Source organism: Hoplias malabaricus, chromosome Y (genome assembly GCF_029633855.1).
Source record: "Hoplias malabaricus isolate fHopMal1 chromosome Y, fHopMal1.hap1, whole genome shotgun sequence".
Taxonomy (NCBI): Eukaryota; Metazoa; Chordata; class Actinopteri; order Characiformes; family Erythrinidae; genus Hoplias; species Hoplias malabaricus.
In genome coordinates, this window is record NC_089820.1 from 35014665 (window position 1) to 35036926 (window position 22262).

Below are 22262 nucleotides of genomic sequence, written 5' to 3' on the forward strand. Positions count from 1 at the left end.
ATGAAAACTTATTTCTAGTAAAGCCATTTCCATCCTTGGAAGAGAGACAGAATTAAGTGAGTATGGCCCTCTTTCTCACCAACACTTAAACGCTAGCCATTGTGTGGGCATCTCTTAGCTAATGTAAGAGAATTGACAATTACCATTGTCCTCCAAGTATGTTGAGCAGTCCGGGGACAGCATGACCACTTAATGTAGAAAAGTACACTTCCAGGGCATTATTGGTCCTTTTACATTGTAAAAGTATGTGCAAAATATGCTGAGCCCTTTTTATCTCACATATCTGTAATTTCTGGTGCATATTCAACTAACAATTCCTTTATTTATGTGTTATATTATTTTATTTATTTATTTATTTATTCAGTTTCTGAAAATATGCCCTTAACCGCTGTGTTCAGTTTTAGAAAAGCTCCATAGCAGGAATTTGTTGTTGTGAAATGACTGATGGAAAGTCTAAAAAGGAGTTCAGATTAGAAACCAGTAGGGGGCAGACGTTGACAGGGATAGAGCTGAGCGTAGGCGTGCTTGTTTCATTGCGCAGTTGCAGTCTGTAACCAGAGCTTATTTGTTTTATGCCCAAGAGTCAGTTCATGCGTTCGTGAAGAGGTCTGTTTTTACCATTTATTCCTCTTTAAGTCAAGTATATGTTACCTCAGAGTATGTCTGAGGCTGTTTTGATTATGTGAAGAATAATATAGCGAGTTGTGCATATGTTTTCTACTTGTTTTCTTTATTGAGAATGTTTTGTGCACTGTAGAATAGCCTAGCATTCTAGCTATGTCTATTAGGCTGTTGTCCCAGGAGGCTACTTTATGAGAATATGTTTCTCTATATTTACTCTATACTTCACGTATTACAAATCCTATATTCAAGAGAACCTTCGAACAAGATCTTTCAATTGGTCCTTTGAGCCGGATTTCTTCACCTACTACGGTGTCATGGCAGAGCAGAGAGCAGCAGTAGCTCAATATAATATCTCCCCAGGACGTAAAAGGTATAGACACTTTCCAGCGTCTCTGCAAGAATACCAAGTGACATTACCTCCCTCTTTGGTGCCAGCAATGGATCCTCATGATAATCATGGGGCTCAGAGTGGAGTTCAGAGGGCTAGTACACCTAGGCTGCAGTCACCTTGTGTTCAAGCTGAGCCTGTTTCAATGGGAGGCCAGTCTAGCATCGTGTTCTTACCCGCCTCTGGGTTATCTCAGCCAAGGACCAATCATGAGGTACACCAGTGGTATTCGCAAGCAGAAAGACATAATCTTTCTACAAAGCTGAATGAGGTTATTCGGCTCAGCGACCATTCACTGGATGAACAGAGTCACCATTTCAGTAATGGGGACACAGACGAAGAGAGTGACAGGGACAGCATCTCAGTTGTAAGTGGACTTGCTCCACACTCCTCTCATCACACTCGATTTAGAGAGCCCCTATTGCACCCCTACAACACAGAGGCCACACCCCAATATCAGGTGTTCGGGCAGAAACACTACCCAGCTACACACTCACCCAAGCACTCCCTCCTACTGTGTCATCCACATTACCTCTTAGGACAAGCTCCAGTCAGCCTGTCAGCATAGGTGAAGTTCAGCTACCAACACGTTCCCAGTATATCCCAAACTACCAAGCTTATCAAGTACCAATGCCCACCCAACAGGTGCCTCAACTTCTGACTGCACCTCAGGCTTATTCTGACTACCAGAAAGTCATGGTCTCAGTAGCTTCAACAGTGTACCAGGCACCACCCGCCATGGTGCCCTCAATAATCTCTTCGGAGATAATGCCCCCAGAGTATCAACTGCAGTCAGTGGCCTTAGGCAATCCAACCTGTTCATACTTAGCTGCCTCTGAATAAAACAGAATTCAGATTGCCCAGCCACCACATTTCCTTTGCTCAGGCTCATCAGTCCAACAGAGGTATCAACCTCTGGTGCTTGCTAACCAGCCCCTGCATCCATCACCAGTCCTTTCACCTACTACATTAAACCATCAGTTAGCACCCCTGTACATCCAGTGCAGTCTCCACCACCAGGAATGTCCCCACAACCTATTGCACCATCAACGCTGACACCAGTTTAGCCCTGGTCACAACCGGTGCCGACACTTCCTAAGCTTAAGCACGATAGTGAGAAGGAATTCATGGATCTGAAGATGGCCTTTGATTATCTCCTTAATCCACATCCTGAGCTCACAGAATATTATAAGTATAGAGTACTAATGGAGCACCTAGTGCTGGAGGATGCATGCCTAATAGCCCAGTCATGTAGGCACTACCCTCAGCCTTACACTGCAGCACTGCAGGCACTACAACGACAATATGACCACCCCCATCAACTAGCACAGAGCGAAATCGCTGCCATGGTGAATGCTCCCGATTTATAGGCTGGTGACACCAAAGCCTTTCAGAGCTTTGCTCTCAAGGTTAACCTACTGGTAGGCATGCTATCATCACTTGAAGGTCCCAGAGGAATAGAACTAACGTCTACAGGCCATGTGGATTGGCTCCAGAGTAAGCTCCCTAAATATCTACGGGACGGCTTTGTAAAGCACATGCAAGTGCAAGGACACCTACTGACAAACACTCTGAATCCTTATGGACTAAATGACCTTTCAGAGTGGCTCAAGTTTAAAGCTGAAGCGCAGCCACTTTCATCTAAGATGGTGCAGTGATACCAGCCAGAAAGGGTTGAGCTCAAGAAAGACAGACAGTCAACTTCAAAACAAAGGAGTCAGGCTATCTCCATATACCACGGCTCAGACAAAGTGAATGTTACTAGTACCCAGGCTGCAGAGTCTACTCCAATCCAGCAACCAACAGAAGAAGACCAAACGTCTCTGTCTCTTCTGTAAGAGCATAGAACACTACCTCTCACAGTGTCCAGAGATTAGTTCCTGCCCCACGGAACAGATTGAGGCATGGTCACCAAGGGTAAGAGATGCCGCAAGTGTGGCCGCACAAGTCATGGTTTAGAGGCATGCACCTAAAGAAGGCTTGCAGTGAGTGCCAGGAGATTCATCTGAGAGTTCTTCATGGTATCGCTAAGCAAAGCCCAGGCATGTACCTCATCACCCCTGTGGAGAGAATATCCCTCACTCCAGCCAAACAGCCTGGCTCTGGCTGACCAAGTGTATTCAGTGGCTGCTCTACAGAAGCGCTATCGCCATCTAAGGGGAATCCCAATCCAGCCTTTTGAAAAGGCACACCGACTTTTCCTCATTGGAGTGGACCACCTGATTGCAGCTAGGGAGCCAGTTCGCTTAGGCCCAAAAGGGGGACCTGAGGCTGTTCATACCAAACTTGGCTGGGCCCTGCAGGGACCGGATGGACTCATACCGCATGAAGTACAGTCTACTACATGCTACTTTACCTTCCTTGACTCTCAGGCAGATGAGCTGTATCAGAATGTAGAGCGTCTCTGGCAGCTGGACGTATTACTGTTCCGAAATGAGAAGATGGCTATTCGTTCCAGACAGGACCAAGAAGCAGTGGATACATTGGAGTCCGGCACTATCAGAGTCAAAGTGGGTGATGTGCAAAGATATGCCACACCACTCCTTCGTGCTAAAGGATCACCTCAGCTGAAGGCTACTGTGGAAGCAGTCATGCCATCTCTGCGAAGCACTGAACGACAATTAATCAGAGACCCAGCTAAAGCCAAGCTCTACGAAGCAGAGATACAGAAATCATTGATGGAGAATGTGTGACTCTACTCATGCCAGAGGAGGTAAATGCCTCAAGCGAGTCCTGGTTTATACCACACAATCTTGTCCAGTATAACGGTAAACACCGACTGGTATTTGACTGCTCATTTTCTTATCAAGGCCTCGTTCTTAATGAGCAACTCCTCCCAAGGCAAGTACTTGGACCTTCCCTCATTGGGGTCATCCTGAGGTTCTGACAGTACTCGATTGCTGTATGTGGAGACATAAAAGCTTTGTTTTATCAGGTACGTCTCCTGCCTAAAGATCAACCTTTGTTGAGGTTTGTCTGGAGGAACTTGTAAAGGGATAAAGCTCCAGATGTTTACCAATAGAAAGTTTTACCATTTGGTACTACATGCAGTCCTTGCTGTGCGATCTTCGCACTGGAAGGCAATGAGATTATCCTGAAGTCCTTAGAGCAATCTTTCAATGTGGATAACTTTCTTCAGAGTATCCCGACTGCTGAGTCAGCCAAGGTCCTAGTGGACAAAGTGTGTAAGATCCTTGCTGACGGAGGATTTGAGATTAGGCAATGGGCGAGCAATGACCCCAGGACAATCAGTCACCTCCCTTCATCAGTTAGGGCAGAGACCTCTGAGAGGTGGTTCACGGAAAAACACCCAGACCCGCAAGAGCCTGCACTGGGGTTAAGCTGGCATTGTGTCCAAGACCAGCTTGGATATAAAGTGAGACATCTGGAGCCATAAATCCCTACAATGCGGAATATGTATCGAGTACTTGCTAGCCAATATGATCCTTTGGGTATAATTATTCCCTATACTACCAGGGCTAAGATTCTTGTCCAGAGATTGTGGGCAAAGAAGAGGAGTTGGGATGATCCCAACCTTCCCCCAGGTCTCCTGGAGGCTTGGACCATGTAGCGGAGTGACCTTATTCGAGCTGGTGGTGCTTAATAGTGATTATGACTTATAATAACTATTATTATTATTACTGACTTAAATGACAAAAATATTGACAATTTATTAGAGAGGGAATACTGTCACCGCTACGTGAGTTCTTCAGGATTTTCAGACTCTTAATGAACAAACTCCACACCCTATTATTTCAAATAATGGAAATACTTTATTAAAAGGAAAAATAATATTTTGATAAGCATAGCACAATCATCAAAATCTCACGGAATCAACGCAGGTGAAACTGGTTCGAATTTAGAGATAGGCTAGGCTAAATGGCTTGGAAATTAGGTGTGGCGATATGATTTGATTAGGATATTATTTTAACAAGAGATTTAATTCAATCTCAGCTCTGGAAATGAGGAATTTAGCTTACTTTTCTGTTATTCTCTGGGTCATAATCACAGCCGATGAGTCCCACAGACGTTCACTCTGTTGTTCTGGTGTTTGACTGGTCACGGCTGAAGTTAGGCTGACTAGTGGGGAGAGTCCCTTCAGGATGAGGCAGCCACTTTTCGACATTCGTTGGACGGTGTGACGTCAGTCGGGGATTCCCTTCACAGAGAGCTGCTGGCTTGCCTGGATTTTCCCCTTCCCAATGGAAGAGCGTCAAGATAAAGTTTGCTGTTTTCCACCGATCTCCAGAACTAAATTTTTGAATTAATTAGCTTATACTTATTTTATGATTTTTTATGAGTTTTAGTGGTGTCGTTTATTCTGGCCACAAATAAGTTTCACCTGCTTTGATCAGTCGTAAAATTAAACTTGGATTGGGCTACAAACACGAACACAAATAAAACAAAGAAAAGATTACTGACAATTGTAATTTTAATTACTCGACGTTACTCTGTAGTTTCTGTATCGCACTGCTAACTGACACAAGGCGTCCCTTGGAAGTTGTGTGAAGTCCTTTTCTTAAAGAGTCTTTTTGAGAGTCGTCTCGTCGGTGTAGAGAGAAGACAAAAAGAACGGAAAGAGCGTACGAGAAGAGGTGCAGGAATGAAGAGCGGAGGTTAGAAGCCAGAGTTAAAAAAAAAAAACGAGAGAGAGCAGAGAGCTGGGCGACCCCTTTTCAGATGTGGCGCGGTCACGCCAATTTGGGAGGTCTCCTTTCTCTGATTGAATCCTGGGTCTGAGGTTCACGTGACTTTCTTCATGTTTCAGGGAGGAGAGAGAGAAATCACATTTTTTTGGCTAATACAAAATACTGGATAAAATATACTTCATACATACTTGGACATAGCATAATGAGTGTACTGGATTATTTTTATCAAATATATATATACATACATACATATATATATATATATATATATATATATATATATATATATATATATATATATATATATATATCGAGTACATTACCAACTATTCTAGATGTTAAATTAATAAGAAATTAATTCGTTTTCCTAAATGGAGACAGGAATTTTCCCTCATGATTGAAACAGTAATACACATTACTTCGTTAGTTAGTAGACATTCACCTGAGAATAACAGAGGGTAACATTAATACACCTTGCATAAAACTTTTAAACAGTGGCCCTGATGCGTCCGTTATGTATTTAGAGGGAGACAGGGCGAAACGTGATTTCCCAAATGTCCACTTGGGGGCACTGTTGGTCCATGCTGTTTGTCTGGTTTGAACTAGGGTTGTGAGAGGTCACCACAAGGCTGGTTCTGAGCCATCTGTTGATTTTGTAGAAGATAAGCAGGCGCCGTTGGCAATAAAACTGGGGTTCTGTAATCCTGGTCTCCAAGGCTCTGATTGATCTCCTAGGCTTAAAAACAATTATAAACCTGGGGTTCCTAATTTTACTGTTCAGAAGAAGAAGGGGGAGTAGTCATCTGATGTTGAAGATGGTGACTCATTCATTCTGGGGTCACTGAAGTGTATTCTGCTTAGACTTTTGTTGTAGACATAGGTATTCAGACCGTGTGTTTGCTGAATTGAGACGCCACTATTGGATCCTAAGGGGAAGACAGGCAGTCAAACGCCACCAAAGGAGCTGCACTCAGTGTCAAAGGTGGAGAGGACAGCCCTCTGTGCCTATTATGGCTAATTTGCCGTTAGCACGTTTACGGCTCTATCAACCCCCGTTTTATTCGACGGGTGTTAATTGTTTTGGGCCATATACTGTGAAAGTTGGACGCCGTCATGAGAAGCGCTGGGGTTTGATTTTCAAGTGTCTCACTACCAGATCAGTTCATCTGGATCTGTTGAACAGTTTAGATGCGGATGCTTTCCTCCTTGCTTTGAGACGCCTCATTGCACGACAAGGTACACCTTACAAGATCCTACTGGATCAGGGGACAAATTTCAGAGGTGTGGAGCGAGAACTGAATGATGCCTTCTTAGCTATGGAGCCACAGTTGAGGAAAGGTTTAGATGAACATCGAATCAGATTTAGGTTCAACCCTCCAGGAGCTCCCGATTTTGGGGAAGTAGCGGCAAGCGGGTGATAATCTAACATCAGATGCTGTGGTGATGATGGTGGATCCACAGTTGCCACGTGCCTCTTGGCCGATTGGTAGAGTGGTCAAGCTTCATGCAAGTGCCGATGGGAACATCAGGTCGGCTGAACTCAGAGTGAAGGATAAGGTCTACGTGCGACCAGTGGCCCGCCTAGTCCAACTACCAGTCATTCCAGATGACGAACCAACTCCTACTGACATTAAAGAGAATTCCTGTATTGTTCATAATAGCTCTGCTATTCTCGGGGTGGCTGTAGAGAATTCCCTAAATGTGTAGGAGTTCAGGTTAGAAACCAGTAGGGGATAGAGCTGAGCGTAGGCGTTCTAGTTTCATTGCACAGTTGCAGTCTGTAACCAGAGCTTCTTTGTTTTATGCCCAAGAGTCAGTTCATGCGTTCGTGAAGAGGTCTGTTTTTAACATATACTTGACTTAAAGAGGAATAAATGTTACCTCAGAGTATGTCTGAGGCTGTTTTGATTATGTGAAGAATAATATACCGAGTTGTGCATACGTTTTTTACTTGTTTTCTTTAGTGAGAATGTTTTGTACACTGTAGCATAGCCTAGCATGCTAGCTATGTCTATTAGGCTGTTGTACCAACAGGCTACTTTATGAGAATATGTTTCTCTTTATTTACTCTGTGTATCTGTACTTCCAGATTACCATGTTTCTGCACATGTTTCTGTACCCTCCTCTTGAGCTGTTATTCACTATAAAGAGCCCGAACTGTATTCTCTGTCTCCGTCTCTATCTCTCTGACCATAGTAGATGAGGAGTCCCAGCCTGTACTTCACATACAGTAACACACAGTACTGTAATAGTATTCATACAGTAAGTGACTGAAAAGTATTTTCTGGACAAAATACTCCCATAGCAATGCACACACACAATATGCTAAACTAAGCTAGAAAAAAACTAAACTTGTGGTAATGAGCTCAACACAATGGCATGGTCATATTGTAGTGCAGTTGTAGCAGAGCAATAAAAAGGCATTAATTGTTTATTTGATTAACTTTATTATGATTAATCCACTGATTGGGTAACAGATACAGATTTATTTAAGCATACATTTGCAATTACCCTGATTTAAGAATGGGACCTTTTTCTTGGATTTACACTTGACTTCAATGAGCAAATTTCACACAAACACAGCACATGTATATAATAGAGAAGTTATTTATTTGGATATACAATAATATTCATAATTGATGGGATTAATTATTAGAGCTTCATAGACTTGGCTAATTGGCAATCAAAAAACTCTTCAATATGACCTTCACTAATGTGTGATGAAAGGGAATTAATATATATGTGTTATATGTAATATAGAGTGTGTTAACTGAGACTACTAAGATGTAAATGATAACTAGGAACTAAAAGAGGGTGTAGTTATCAAAAGAATTGGATTTGGCATTCAACCCTAAAAAGCACTCTTTAATCCTTGAATACCAGAATCCCTTTTAACAGCCAGATGAGTGTCTGGCTCTGAAGTGAAATTTCTGGGCGGTTAGTCAGCTCTGTGGTTACGAAATCTGAAGTACTGCCTCTCTGGGTTTGTACTCTGGTAGTCCTGCGACTCTTGCTGATTGATGAAGGATTTCCCAAATCTATAAAGACACTGGTGGTCCTTGCTCTGGGCTGGTTTGTCAATGGTCTGGGCTACAGATTCAATGGCTCTGTGAAACGTTCTGATCTATAATCTCATCTCAGACTTGTCTACTTGCTTGGCCAAATCAAGTTTACAAGCCATTGATCAGTTCTAACGTGGAAACTTTTGTTGAGCAAGAAGGAAACCAATGAACCAAGTAAAATAAAATACTTAAAACGGATTCGGGTCTTTCTGAGATTTTTCTTTGTGGAGACGAGCATCTCTGAGAGGAGTGAGTTGCCTTTGTCGAAGATTAATCCTGAAGTCGATTTTCTTAGTTGATTCTCCATGCTGGAACCTGAACTTCAACTCTGCCTGAACTGACTCCAACCACTTACTGAAGATCCATTCTCTTCTTGAGGCTTTTTCAATGGTCTTTTTTGTGACCACCCAGGGGTGGAGCCCATGCTCTGATTGGACCCTGAGGGTTCAGCAAAGCTGCTGGTGATTGGCCCAGAGGGGTCCAAAGTGTTGCTAGTCCTTAGAACCTGCCCTTTCAGGGATGGCATGAAATCATGACATGGGATTCTGTCAGATAGTGTCCCGATGAATTAATTTGCTTATAAAAATACATTGGAATAACGTTTCCTTGTAGCTTCATATATTGTTTCCTGGTGGATTATTCCACAATTTGTTACATATAGCATATAAACAAACCAGTTTAAACACAAATACAGAATGTTGTTTGAAATAGAGGGGTTTCTTTGTGTAGTATTGTTAAACCAAGCATTGAGGACTTTATCAGTTCATAGGGCTTCAGGATAACAGTCTAATACTTTATATTAGCAGTTTGATTCATTTTTTCTGTGGGGAGCATTGCCAGTAAACACAAAACTAATTGCAACAGAAATAATTTTTACAAATCTAAATTGGATTACATAAGGGACTTATGACTTCAAGAATGTATGTAGGATGAAACAGCCTTGATTAAAGAGAGTTAATCAGTATACAACAGAAAAACATTCAAGGGATTTTAGCAGGACTCTTTGAAGTTGAGTGGCGTTGTATTTCTTGTTCCATGTTGTGCAGTTGCTCCTGAAGCTTTAATCATAAAACTTATTCCTCTTGACTGTGTGAATCATGTTTGGTGTCAATTTATATGTGAAGTCTCAGTGTTTGGTTGTAATACCCATTCCATATTGAATATGGGGGTATTTTTAATGTTGAAATTCCCTGGTTTGACTTGATCAGAAAGACAGAGGCTATTTGGATAATCTTAGATAACAAAGGTGAGTATGGTAGTCTGCAGACTCCTTAGGCTTCCTCAGCTGATGGAATTATCTCAAGGTGTGAAGTAGGACCTCTCTGTTTCTTCCGTGTTTATGAATATAGACTAAAGTTCTGTTCAAATGTTGAGGGGGGGGTGTCTCCTCTAGGTCTTAAATAACTCTTAATCTTTAGAAAAAACAGACAAACTTGACAAAAGGGGTCTGTGTTGTTAACATTCTTAACATTAAATGTTAAGAAATGTTTGATTCCTTAGTTTAGTATTCTTTCAAATGTGTGAGAAGAAATTGGGAATTAGTTGATCATTGTGAGTATTTGTGTCTCTGTGCATTCCACTGAGGGGAGCTTGTCCCGCTGCAAATAAGCATATTGCCATTTTTACGATTCCTGTTACAGACTGTTAGGCACCAAAACATTACCTGGATTCCTGGTCCTGGGAAAAGGGGGTCAAAAAGGTGACTGAGAGTGACCAGACTAAATTTCTGCAGATTATGTCCCAAAAAGTCAAATTTCTTATTAGAAATTAATGCACATGCATCATACTGCACTACACAGACTAACTGATTCTGAAAGCAATGTCATTATATTATTATAGTTTCTGAGCCATTTCATCAGACTAATACATTCTATGACAAACTGTTACACAAGTTTGTAAAGGAGGATAAAATAAGGATTACATTCTTGAGTCAAAAATCGACAGTTACCAGTAATCGTAGAGAGTATCGTTGTCCAAAAGTGAGAATGGTTCCTGGCTCCCCGTGACTGAAATCTAAAGAGGAATAAAACATATACAATTAGGACAAGGAAATATGTGTAAAGGTATAGAAATCACATTATCTATTTACTTACTGGAAGGACTGGAAGAAATTTGTGTCATTGTCTTTATCTATTTCTTTATATATTTTACATATATATATGTCACGTATACCCCCCCTGAACACTCAACTCCCAGGGCGCATACACCTAAACCCCCCAGGAGCTGGCACAGGAGAGGGCACGGAAAACAAGACAATGAACCAACGGAAGACAAGACTCAGGACAAGACGGGAACAGACACAGGAAATGGAGCTGGGGACTTGACAGGACTGGAAACTGGGGACTGGACTTGGGACAGGAGACTGACAAAGGGGGGCGACAGGAGACTGGACAGGTGACTTACAAAATGAAACAGGAGACGGGACTAGGGACTGGAATGGACTAGACAGGACAGGAGTGGACACATTTGGACAGGGTGATTGAACAGTGGACAGGAGACTAGCCTGAAATGGACACTGGACAGGACTAGAAAGAGGAGAAGGGACTCGTGACAAGACAGAGGACAGAATCGGCGACAGGGCAGGAGCAGGCACATGTGACAAGACAGGGTGCTGGACTGAACACTGGACGGAAATGGAGACAGGGCAGGTGATGGGACTGAGGCTGGGTACTGAGACTGGACAGGAATAGAAACATTAGACTGGACACTGGATGGGTACGGCGACTGGACAGGGGACTGAACTTGAGATAGGACAGAGGGTTGAAACCGGGACTGGACAGGACTTGGCAGGGGAACAGGGACCAGGACGTTTACGGGGACAGAAATGAACACAGTGACAGGGACAGGAACAGAGACAAAGGCAGACACAGGTACAGGGACGAGGACTGAGACCGGAACTAAGACAATCTGGGGGTGCCCAGGACTGGCAAAAGTCTGTGGAGTTCTCCGAGAAGCCAGCCTGGGCACAATTTTAGGAATCGGCCCCGAAGTCCTAGGGGCCAACGACCTGATGCGGCCGGAGCCACAGTCACCGGTACAGGAGCGGCCGGAGCCACAGTCACCGGTGCAGGAGCGGCCGGAGCCACAGTCACCGGTGCAGGAGCGGCCGGAGCCACAGTCACCGGTGCAGGAGCGGCCGGAGCCACAGTCACCGGTGCAGGAGCGGCCGGGGCCACAGTCACGGGTGCAGGAGCGGCCGGGGCCACAGTCACCGGTGCAGGAGCGGCCGGAGCCACAGTCACGGGTGCAGAAGCGGCCGGAGCCACAGTCACGGGTGCAGAAGCGGCTGAGGGAGCCGCCTTCTCTGGTGCAGGAGCGGCGGATGCCGCCTTCTCTGGAGCAGGAGCGGCTGAGGAAGCTGCCTTCTCAGGGACGGGAGCGGCCTGGGTGGCCGCCTTCGCTGGAACAGAAACAGCGGGGGACGACGCTTTTTCTGGAGCAGATGCGGCGGAAGAAACCGCCCTTTCAGGAACACGAGCGGCTGAGGAAGCCACCTTCTCAGGAGCACGAGCAGCTGAGCAAGCTGCCCTCTCAGAAAAACGAGCGGCCTGGGTGGCCGCCTTCTCAGGAACAGGAGCGGCCATGGAAGCCGCCTTCTTGGGGACAGGAGCAGCCGTGGAAGCCGCCTTCTCGGGATCAGGAGCGGCCGTGGAAGCTGCCTTCACGGAGACGGGAGCGGCTGTATATATATATATATATAGGGGTTGGACAATGAAACTGAAACACATTTTAGTGTGGGAGGTGTCATGGCTAAATTGGACCAGCCTGGTGGTCAATCTTCATTAATTGCACATTGCACCAGTAAGAGCAGAGTGTGAAGGTTCGGTTAGCAGGGTAAGAGCACAGTTTTGCTCAAAATATTGCTATGCACACATTATAGGTGACATACCAGAGTTCAAAAGAGGAAAAATTGTTGGTGCACGTCTTGCTTGCGCATCTGTGACCAAGACAGCAAGTTTTTGTGATGTATCAAGAGCCACGGTGTCCAGGGTAATGTCAGCATACCACCAAGAAGGACGAAACACATCCAACAGGATTAACTGTGGACGCAAGAGGAAGCTGTCTGAAAGGGATGTTCGGGTGCTAACTGCCAAGGACTACCGAACCATTCTGGAGGACCATGTGCATCCAATGGTTCAAACATTGTATCCTGAAGGCGGTGCCGTGTATCAGGATGACAATGTGCCAATACACACAGCAAGACTGGTGAAAGATTTGATGAACATTGAACAGTGAAGTTGAACATCTCCCATGGCCTGCATAGTCACCAGATCTAAATATTATTGAGCCATTTTGGGGGGTTTTGGAGGAGCGAGTCAGGAAACGTTTTCCTCCACCAGCATCACGCAGTGACCTGGCCACTATCCTGCAAGAAGAATGGCTTAAAATCCCTCTGACCACAGTGCAGGACTTGTATATGTCATTCCCAAGACGAATTGACGCTGTATTGTGGCCGCAAAAGGAGGCCCTACACCATACTAATAAATTATTGTGGTCTAAAACGAGGTGTTTCTGTTTCATTGTCTAACCCCTGTGTGTGTGTGTGTGTGTGTGTGTGTGTGTGTGTGTGTGTGTGTGTGTGTGTATAACTCACAGAATTCCAATAAAAAGTACTTTGAAACTGTACTGGTGAAAACAGAATGCCTGATAATGCCTGCTGAAAGATTGTCCATGAAGTAATGTTAAGAGGCTTTGTTCAAGTTGAAGGTGTGTCCAGGATGTTGGTCAGAATATTTCCTGGTGGGAGAGATGACTGCCAGTAGGGGAGGGAAAGGATGATGGGACAGCATTACTGGGACTTGCTGGTAAATTGACACTTATGATTTGTAGAGGGGTGGGACTTCCTGCCTAAAAGAGGGCACAGCTTAATGATACGGTCCATGGTCAGATGGCAGAAAAGAACATCAGCTTCCAAAAGCAACACTGATTTGTTTAACTGTTTTCTGACATTTAATTCTGGTATTTTAAAACTTAATTACTTAAAGGGGACATGTTACACCTCTTTATAAACAAGTTAGAATAGGTCTATAAACTAAAACCACTTTCATAAATTTCTTTGCAAAAAATCACTCTCACATGAAGAGATATCTTGCCAGTTTCAGTCCCTTTCAGAACGAGATTTTCTTATTGTGACATCATAATAAGGGAGCCATCCAAATGGCTCGTAGGTGCATACAAGTCCTGACACCAATCCTTCAGTTGACTCACAGAAAATTGATGTTTTTTTTGTTTTTTTTCGCACTTGGAGTGTTTATTATAGGAGCAGTAGAGACAAATACAAAAGCATGCAAAAAATGAGTTTTGAATATGTCCCCTTTAACACATGCTTTTTATTAAACACAATCTGTACACAAACACACACAATCAATAATGATGTGGAGGATTCTTTTCAATCTACCTGGGTGGGGAATAAAACTGCCCTTTCTGTGAGCTACCCTAAGCTAGTCTCTACTAGACAGACCCAGTCCTTAGTTCTGCATGGGTAGTTAAGGTACCCGTAGTTTTTTTGGGTGCATAGTTAAGCTAACTCTCTGCATTTTCTTTTTTCAGGTGTATGCTTCGAGTACTAGACTCATTTGGGACAGAGCCTGAATTTAACCATGCTCACTACGCCCAATCAAAAGGCCACAAGACTCCGTGGGGTAAATGGAACCTCAACCCCCAGCAGTTCAACACCATGTTCCGTAAGTTTGTGTGTAACCACACGCGTTTATCTGTTTGACCTTTATATCTTACTCTTTGGCTTGTGAAACTTCAGCTCTGGCTTGAATCTAAGGTCAAGATGTGTAGTGTGCCCAGAGAGTGTTTAGAGTGAAAAATCCTTTTGTTTAGAGATGGCTTTCATTGAGATGTGTATGTAATACCACATAAACATCTGGTAAGTGAGTTTGTGTGTTTAGTTAGGTATGTTTGCCTGATGTGGATAGGTATGTCTGTGTTTGTATGTATGCAACAAATATTTCAAATTAAGATTCAGTTGGAAATATGTTCATATGGAAATCAGTTCATGAGGGGTTGTCAAATCCTGTAAAGGATTTCTCATATTATTTGGAATAGCCGGTAAAATAAGTAGCTAGAGATGGTGTTGGACTAATTTAGCTCAAATCTAGCAGGTGGCTAAGAATACTGCATTATTACATAGTTTCTAACTATGTGCATAGTTTTTATATATGAATATGCAAATACTTAAAATCCTGCGAGTGGATAATTACTGCTGGTTTATTGTTTAAATGCTCACAGTTCTTTTAACCCTTACTGATTCTGTGCATAGTCATGTCAGAATACACATTCTATGGTTGCGTAAACAATCTTACTTAGACCTACTTCAAGTAAAGAAAATATAATTAAAATAAAAACACTCTGCTATGGATCTGGAGTTCTGAGATCTGGAGGGCGGAGCCATGTTAGTCCAAAAACTCTAAAACTAAACCTGTGGCTACACAACAAGAAAACAATACCTATGTTACCACCACCGTTGTTGTGGTTTCCGAGCCTATGGTTTCTGTTATGGCTACATTTTGCAGGGAAGCTGTGGGAGAGGAATAGCGACCAGGGAATTCGTACATGCACCGATTAAAAAAAGGCTTATTCTTGGACAGGGGTCGGCAACCTTTACCACTCAAAGAGCCATTTGGACCCGTTTCACACAGTAAAGAAAACACTGGGAGCCACAAAATCCTTTTGACATTTTACATGAAATAACACTGCATATAACAGTTTTTTTTTTTGCATTTTTGCTATGTATAAACAAACTATACTGTGTTACATTTATGAACTTAATGAACAACTGCAGAAAAATGAAATAACATTTCTGCATGCAACAAAACATTTTTAACTCCGAAAAAAAAAAGACATTGGGTTGACGGTTAATTAAAATACTCAATGTCTATTTGAGTCCTTGTAGTAATGGGGAAAAAAAAAAACGCCGAACTCAAATTATCCACTGGCAGCAAACAAAAATGCTGTCCTCTCTCTGCGTGCCGTCATTATTTTACTGGCGCTGTGCAGTCAGCACAAAAAAGTTTGGAAGTTGTGACGTGTATTAAGAGCGACAAAATATTTTAAATATTAAAATATTTTAGATGTTACAAGATCTCCATAATCTTCATAGAATTACATTTTGAAAATGAATGAACTAAAATAAAATACATTTTAATTAAATGCTCAGTAATTATTTTCAAAAACTGAGCCGCATCAGAGGGATCAAAGAGGCTCTGGAGCTCTGGAGCCATGGGTTGCCGACCCCTGTTCTAGGACAACAATGCCTTTGGATTATTAAGAATTCAGATTATGATAAAATGTTTCTGGGAGTATTAATTTTCACACATTGACCAAAGGGTTCTGATCATCATTGAAATTGTTTTGGATGTGCTCATGAAGACTTTACGGAAGCATGTACAGGTGCAACTCTGTAAATAAGAATATCTTCAAAAAGTTAATTTATGCCAGTAATTCAATTCAAAAAGTTAAACTGATATATAGATACATTACAAACAAAGTGATCTATTTTAAGCCTTTATTTCTTTTAATGTTGATGATTATAGCTTACAGCCAATGAAAGCCCAAAAGTCAATATCTCAGAAGATTAGTCAATACAAAATGCCCACAAACGTTTCCTAAGCGTTTGAAATTGACCCTTAATCTGGTTCAGTAGGCCGCACAATTATGGGGAAGACTGCTGACTTGACAGTCCTGAAGTCATTGACACACTCTTGCTTGTATCCAAGCATATTAATGGAAAGTTGGGTGGAAGGAAAAAGTGTAGTAGAAAAATGTGCAAACCAACAGGGATAACCGCAGCCTTGAAAGGATTGTCAAGAAAATGGCAATCAAAATATTGAGGGAGATTCACAGGGAGTGGACTGCTGCTGAATTCAGTGCTTCAAGAACCACCCCACACAGCCCTATCCAGGACATGAGCTATTACTGTCACATTTCTTGTGTCAAGCCACTCATGACCCAGAGACAACGGCAGAAGCGTCTTACCTGGGCCAGGAAGAAAAAGTATCACTGTGCTTGTCAGGCCAGCAAACTCGCTTGGTATTGTCAAGAGGAAGATGAGAGACACCAGACCCAACAAAGTAAATGAGCTGAAGGATGCTATTAAAGCAACCTGGGCTTCCATAACACCTCAGAAGTTCCACAGGGTGATCGCCGCCATGCCACACTACACTGATGCAGTAATTCATGCAAAAGGAACCCTGACCAAGTATTGAGTGCATATACTGTAAAGTAGGCCAAGATTTCTGTATTAAAATATTTTTTTATTATTATTATTATTATTATTATTATTATTATTATTATCATTACACTTATATAGCGCCTTTCTAAATACCCAAGGACGCTTTACAATCCACACTGCTCAGAACGCTCAATTCACACACACACACTGGCGAGAAGCGGCAGCCAAACGCGCACAGCGTACTCTCAACCAGAAACGACCGTCCACCTGGAGGACTGCATCGGGCACTAGGATTTCACCCAGAAATAATAGATCACAGATAGATAACAGAATTAATAGGTCTTATATAAAATTTAAAATTTCTGAAATAATGACTTTTGGGTTTTCATTGACTGTGAGCCATTATCTTCAACATTAAAAAAATATATTAAAATTTATTTAAAAAAATAACGCTTGAAATGGATCACTTTGTTTGTAATGAATCTATATAATATGATGTTCACTTTTTGAATTGAATTACTGAAATAAATTAACTTTTGTGATATTCTAATTTATTGAGATGCACCTGTAGAACTGTCCTGTGATGCTACATTTGAGGCAGTTAAAAGAAATATTGCCACTTCCAAAGAGAAATGTCTCCAATATAACAACTTTACAGGAGAAGGAAAATAACGGCTTACTTTCAATGGAAGTCAATGTAAAAAGATTTTATTCCTAGTAATTTTGAAGCTCGTGATAGTGTCAAAAAATAGCTCGCACAAACATTTGTGCATAGACCAATGCATGTGCTTATGATTCCTCTGTGAAAAATATGTTTTAATAATGAATTATGTGCACCACTCTCTGGATCATTAGCAGATCTGCTTACATATGCACTCACTCTTTTTAACTAGTGCGCTAGATGGATAAAATCTGGGTGAAGTCCAGGAGAAATATAATGTTTGCATTCACAGCTTCTCTGGCTGAGTATCTGAGTTAACATGCATGTGTGAAAGGGGCTTATGAACCCTGTGCAAAGCACTGTCAGACAAGTAGCATCCCTAGATCTGCTATGAGCCAGGATTCTCCAAGTATGTCTAGCTGCAGCCTGTAGGAAGGCGGAGTTGGACATCCAACTCTTCCCACATCCAACTCCGCCCATATCCAGCCACGCCTTCTAATACTGACGTGTTCAAGAAGCACTGTGTGGCACTTGAACGCAGACATGTTTAGCGACACTGAGTAGCACATTAAATACGCATATAACGTTTTTTATTCATTATTATACTGTTCAGGTGTTTTTTTTTGTTTTTCCGCTGAGGGCATCTGTTAAAAAGATTACCTGATTTATATCTGATTTGATTTAACTTTTGTCGTTGTTGTCAATGCTTGGCAGACTATTATTGTGAATGGTAGGGTGAACGGAGGATATCGTTCAGGATTCAATACAATATTGTTCTCCATTCAGTAAATATCTTGTCCCAAAAATCGTTAATTTTGTTATTCATAATGGTTATTCTCAGCCACAACGAGTGGTAATGTTATGCCAACTATGACATGATGGATTGTTATGTAGTGTATTTAGTGCACAGCTGACTGCAAAACAATAATAAAATCCAGTGCTATTAAGTGTACAGTGCCTTGAAAAAATAAGCATCCCTGCCTGGTCATGAACATCTTCTCATTTTAAGAACACACAGATTTCCAGAGGTAATGCTATTTGTCTGCATACAATTTATTAGAAGCTTATACAATTTTCATATGTATTTAAACATCTGTGTTTTGAGGTTCAGACAAATAAGTATTCACAAATATTAGCGGTACCACTTATTTCATAATGACTAATAATTACTACCTGTGAGTGGTTAGAGATATCTAAGGGTAATTAGCCAGGTTGTGAAATAAAAGACTAAAGAGATAATGATGCTAATGACAATATTCCAAATGTCCAAGTGAAGAAAATGCTGCAATAAAATATATAATACATGTTCAGATGTCCAGTTGTGCAGGATTGGTTTCAATAAAAAGAAAGAGAAACACATTACACAACTTAGCACTCCATTCACAACTCCCTATAGTCGCGGTTGCTTGAAATATAGTCAAATAGAATATCCTTATTGGCACTGGCATGTAGAACTCTAAAATGTGGTTAAGTCACGGGTGTGCAGTCTGTATTAAAGACAAGGAAAAATTAAATTTTTTTATTTTCGAGCTTTTACAACATTTTATATATATATATATATATATATATATATATATATATATATATATATATATATACACACACACACACTCACACCCCACACAAACATTGGCTCATTCACACACCCAAATCTTCATAAACTTGTTGGCAGAATGGGCTGCAGAACCCAGGATGCATGTCCTCGCTGTACTACCCCACAAGTTCCCCACGTCTCCCATGACCAAAGCAGCCTGTGGACAACAAATAATAAACAGAAGCATATTTTTAATATGTTATTTTACTTCCTTATCTTGTCTGTCTTTTGATGTTCTCTGTACTCTGTATCGTAATGCATGCACAATGCTTCGAGTCCTTGAAAAATGCTGTATAATTAAAATGTATTTATTTTATTATTATTATTATTATTATTATTATTATCAAAGCCAGCAACACTGCTTTTGACTGCAAAATACCAACAAAATCTTCTGATCATAAAACATTTATTTGTCAACTTTTTTGCAACCACTGGCAAAAGAAACAATTCTCAAACTTCATACGCAGTACACAAACCCAGTAAACAGTCTTTATATGTCTCTCTACAGCACAGGCAGCACTCCAGTCCATACATTGTGCGAAACTGTTGTTTGTATTCTGTGCTGTAGAGTTTCCAAGTCACAACAGCTGTATGTGTCGAATTTAAGAATTAATAATCAGATTACCACCTCTTCTTATAAGGAATACAAACATCTTAAAATAAAGTTTACTGAAATACAATAATGCACTTTATATTTACTGTCAAGCCACTGAAAATGTGCTTGTCTTCCAACAGTGTCCCGGAAGAGGCGACACACCAGTGAGAGCTTCAAAAAAGCTTGGTCACCCTCTTCCAGGACGACCTCTAATAGAATCTGCTCCAGGACCGTAAGGGGCATCTGTTGAAGACATTATAGAAGAGTGCAGATATTGTTTTACAGTTTATTTAAATTTAGTGAAACAAAAAAGCTAAATATAAATTTACCACAGAACCTACATTACAATTATTTTTTTTAAAACAAACCCCAGTTTTCTCATTTGTGAAGGTTATTGCACATTAAGCAAAATGAAAGTTGAAATGCCCAGTTCAGCTTCAAGAACAGACACATAATAAACACCTGGTCAATGGAGATGGTAAACATTCTATCTCCTTTACTGTTAACAGAAAAAAACAAGTTGAAATCCAGACTGAAATTAATATAAATACTATTTAACAATGGACCATGTCATCTAATTTGAGCTTATCAGATGCTATAAATAACTGCTTTTAAGTCACACTAGTTACACACTGACATGTGCCCTTATAAATTCAAATAAACCATCATACCTTGAAAGCTCCTCAGTCTTTCCCTTCTTGTGCTTACTGGCCTTTCCTTGCACATTAGAACTCACCATTCTAAAATACAGCTGGAATTTAAATGATGTAAGCTAATAGAAAATTAGGTTTATCAGCTACATTTACAAACATTAAGTTGTTTGCAATATACCAATCAAACAAAAACAATTTAAATAACTCAATACAACGACTTTAACAAGTGGTCTCTCCAAAATGCAAAACATCACAGTACAATGCACAATGTGTCTGAAGAGAAAGCTTCATGTGTGTGTAAATATGTTTGTTTGAGTAACAGATGTATATACCTTGCAGGTGACATGGTCCCTAAAAGTAACCGGCACCACCACCTACGGAGCTGTGGGATGTCAGTCTAACACACAAATGACAAAGTTTAGAATGCCGTTTAAAGCCTTACTGGAAATGTATCCTCAAAAAACTCATAATTTGAAGTAATCACCTGACTGAAGTCAAAAGGCCAACCAAGGGCCATGTAGAGTGCATACTGAAACATACCATAGATACAGCTGAGAACATTGAACATGAAGGGTCAAAAGTGGCCTGAACGTGGGCTGGATGCTGAAAAAAATAAAACAATAAAACATAAAAGGAGATTACAGTTTATCTGTGATATGCATGTTCATTGTAACTACATTTGTAAGCTTGTAAGTCAAAAGTCTTGTTACTTACATATATTATAAGCAAGTTTTTTCTGTGTGTCTTTAAGTAACTCTGTTAATTATTTGGCTAAATCAACCACATACAACACGCGTGCCGCAGTTGAATATTCGTGTATTTATCTACGACCCTACTAGTACATACTGAAATAACGTATTTATAACGTGTTCGTGTATCTAGCAAAAACACTGACAACTACGAGCTTTGTAATTATACTTACAAACTAAATGTTTTTTACTCACCGACATAATGTTAGTTTTTCCGTTAAAAAAAATCTGTTTGAGAGTTTTTTGGGCGCGAGCGTGAGCTGTGTTCGAATTCACGAGGGTAGGAAACGATTTCGGACACTACCTTAAAATAGTGTACTATATAGTGACTAGAGCACTATTTGGGACATAGAAAAGTCACTGGGCACGGGCGTGGCTTCTGACGTAGTGAGAGGGCGGGGTTGGATGTGCGCGGGGTTGGTGGTCCAACTCCGCCTTCCTACAGGCTGCAGCGAGAGGCTTCTCGGATTTTCCAACACAAACCCCTAAACAGATTGGACTTTTACTCTTTCTCAATTAACCTAGGAGAAATAAAATGAATGTCACCCTAATCCTAAGCCTAAATGAGTGCTGAATTTCATCAAAGTAAAACACAAATCACAAAGCTCTGCGAAAGATTTGGTCCTTTGCAATTTTCTATAACGGGTAAAAAAAAACTCTCACAATTTTAGAACTATACCGCCCCAGTGGAGCACTAAGGTAGACCCAATATATTATTCCCCTCTTTCAGTTTTGAAAATAATAACAGAAACAACAATGTTCAAAATCAGCATGCAGATGGTTTTATTTTCTGTTGTCATATAGTTAAAATTCATTTCAGTTATTATTTATGATTATATTATTTATGAAGGGTGGTATTTATTTATTTATTTATTTTTTTACAGCTGGCATGTTGCAAACAGCTTTTAAAGGATTAGTGGTCCTAGCTTCCTCAGAGTATGAGGAAGAAACTTTAAGTAGAACAAGACTCAAAGGGGGGGTCCCCTTCTGGGCAAACATGGAACCACACAAACATAAAAGCAGTATATAACAAACAGCGGTAGGAATGAAGATTTGTACAGGATGAAAGTGAAGAAGAAAAATCATTATAAAATATCAAATTTTA

At 41.1% G+C, this 22262-nt stretch overlaps 1 protein-coding gene across 2 annotated transcripts in view; it reads left to right on the top strand.

Moving 5' to 3' along the window:
* Positions 1-22262, top strand: part of LOC136679681 (alpha-1,6-mannosylglycoprotein 6-beta-N-acetylglucosaminyltransferase A-like) — a 252818-nt gene that overhangs the window by 182388 nt on the left and 48168 nt on the right. For both annotated transcript variants that reach the window (XM_066658338.1, XM_066658337.1), the window contains one exon: positions 14274-14407. In XM_066658338.1, the coding sequence (XP_066514435.1) occupies positions 14274-14407 (134 nt within the window). The remainder of the gene's footprint in view (positions 1-14273; positions 14408-22262) is intronic.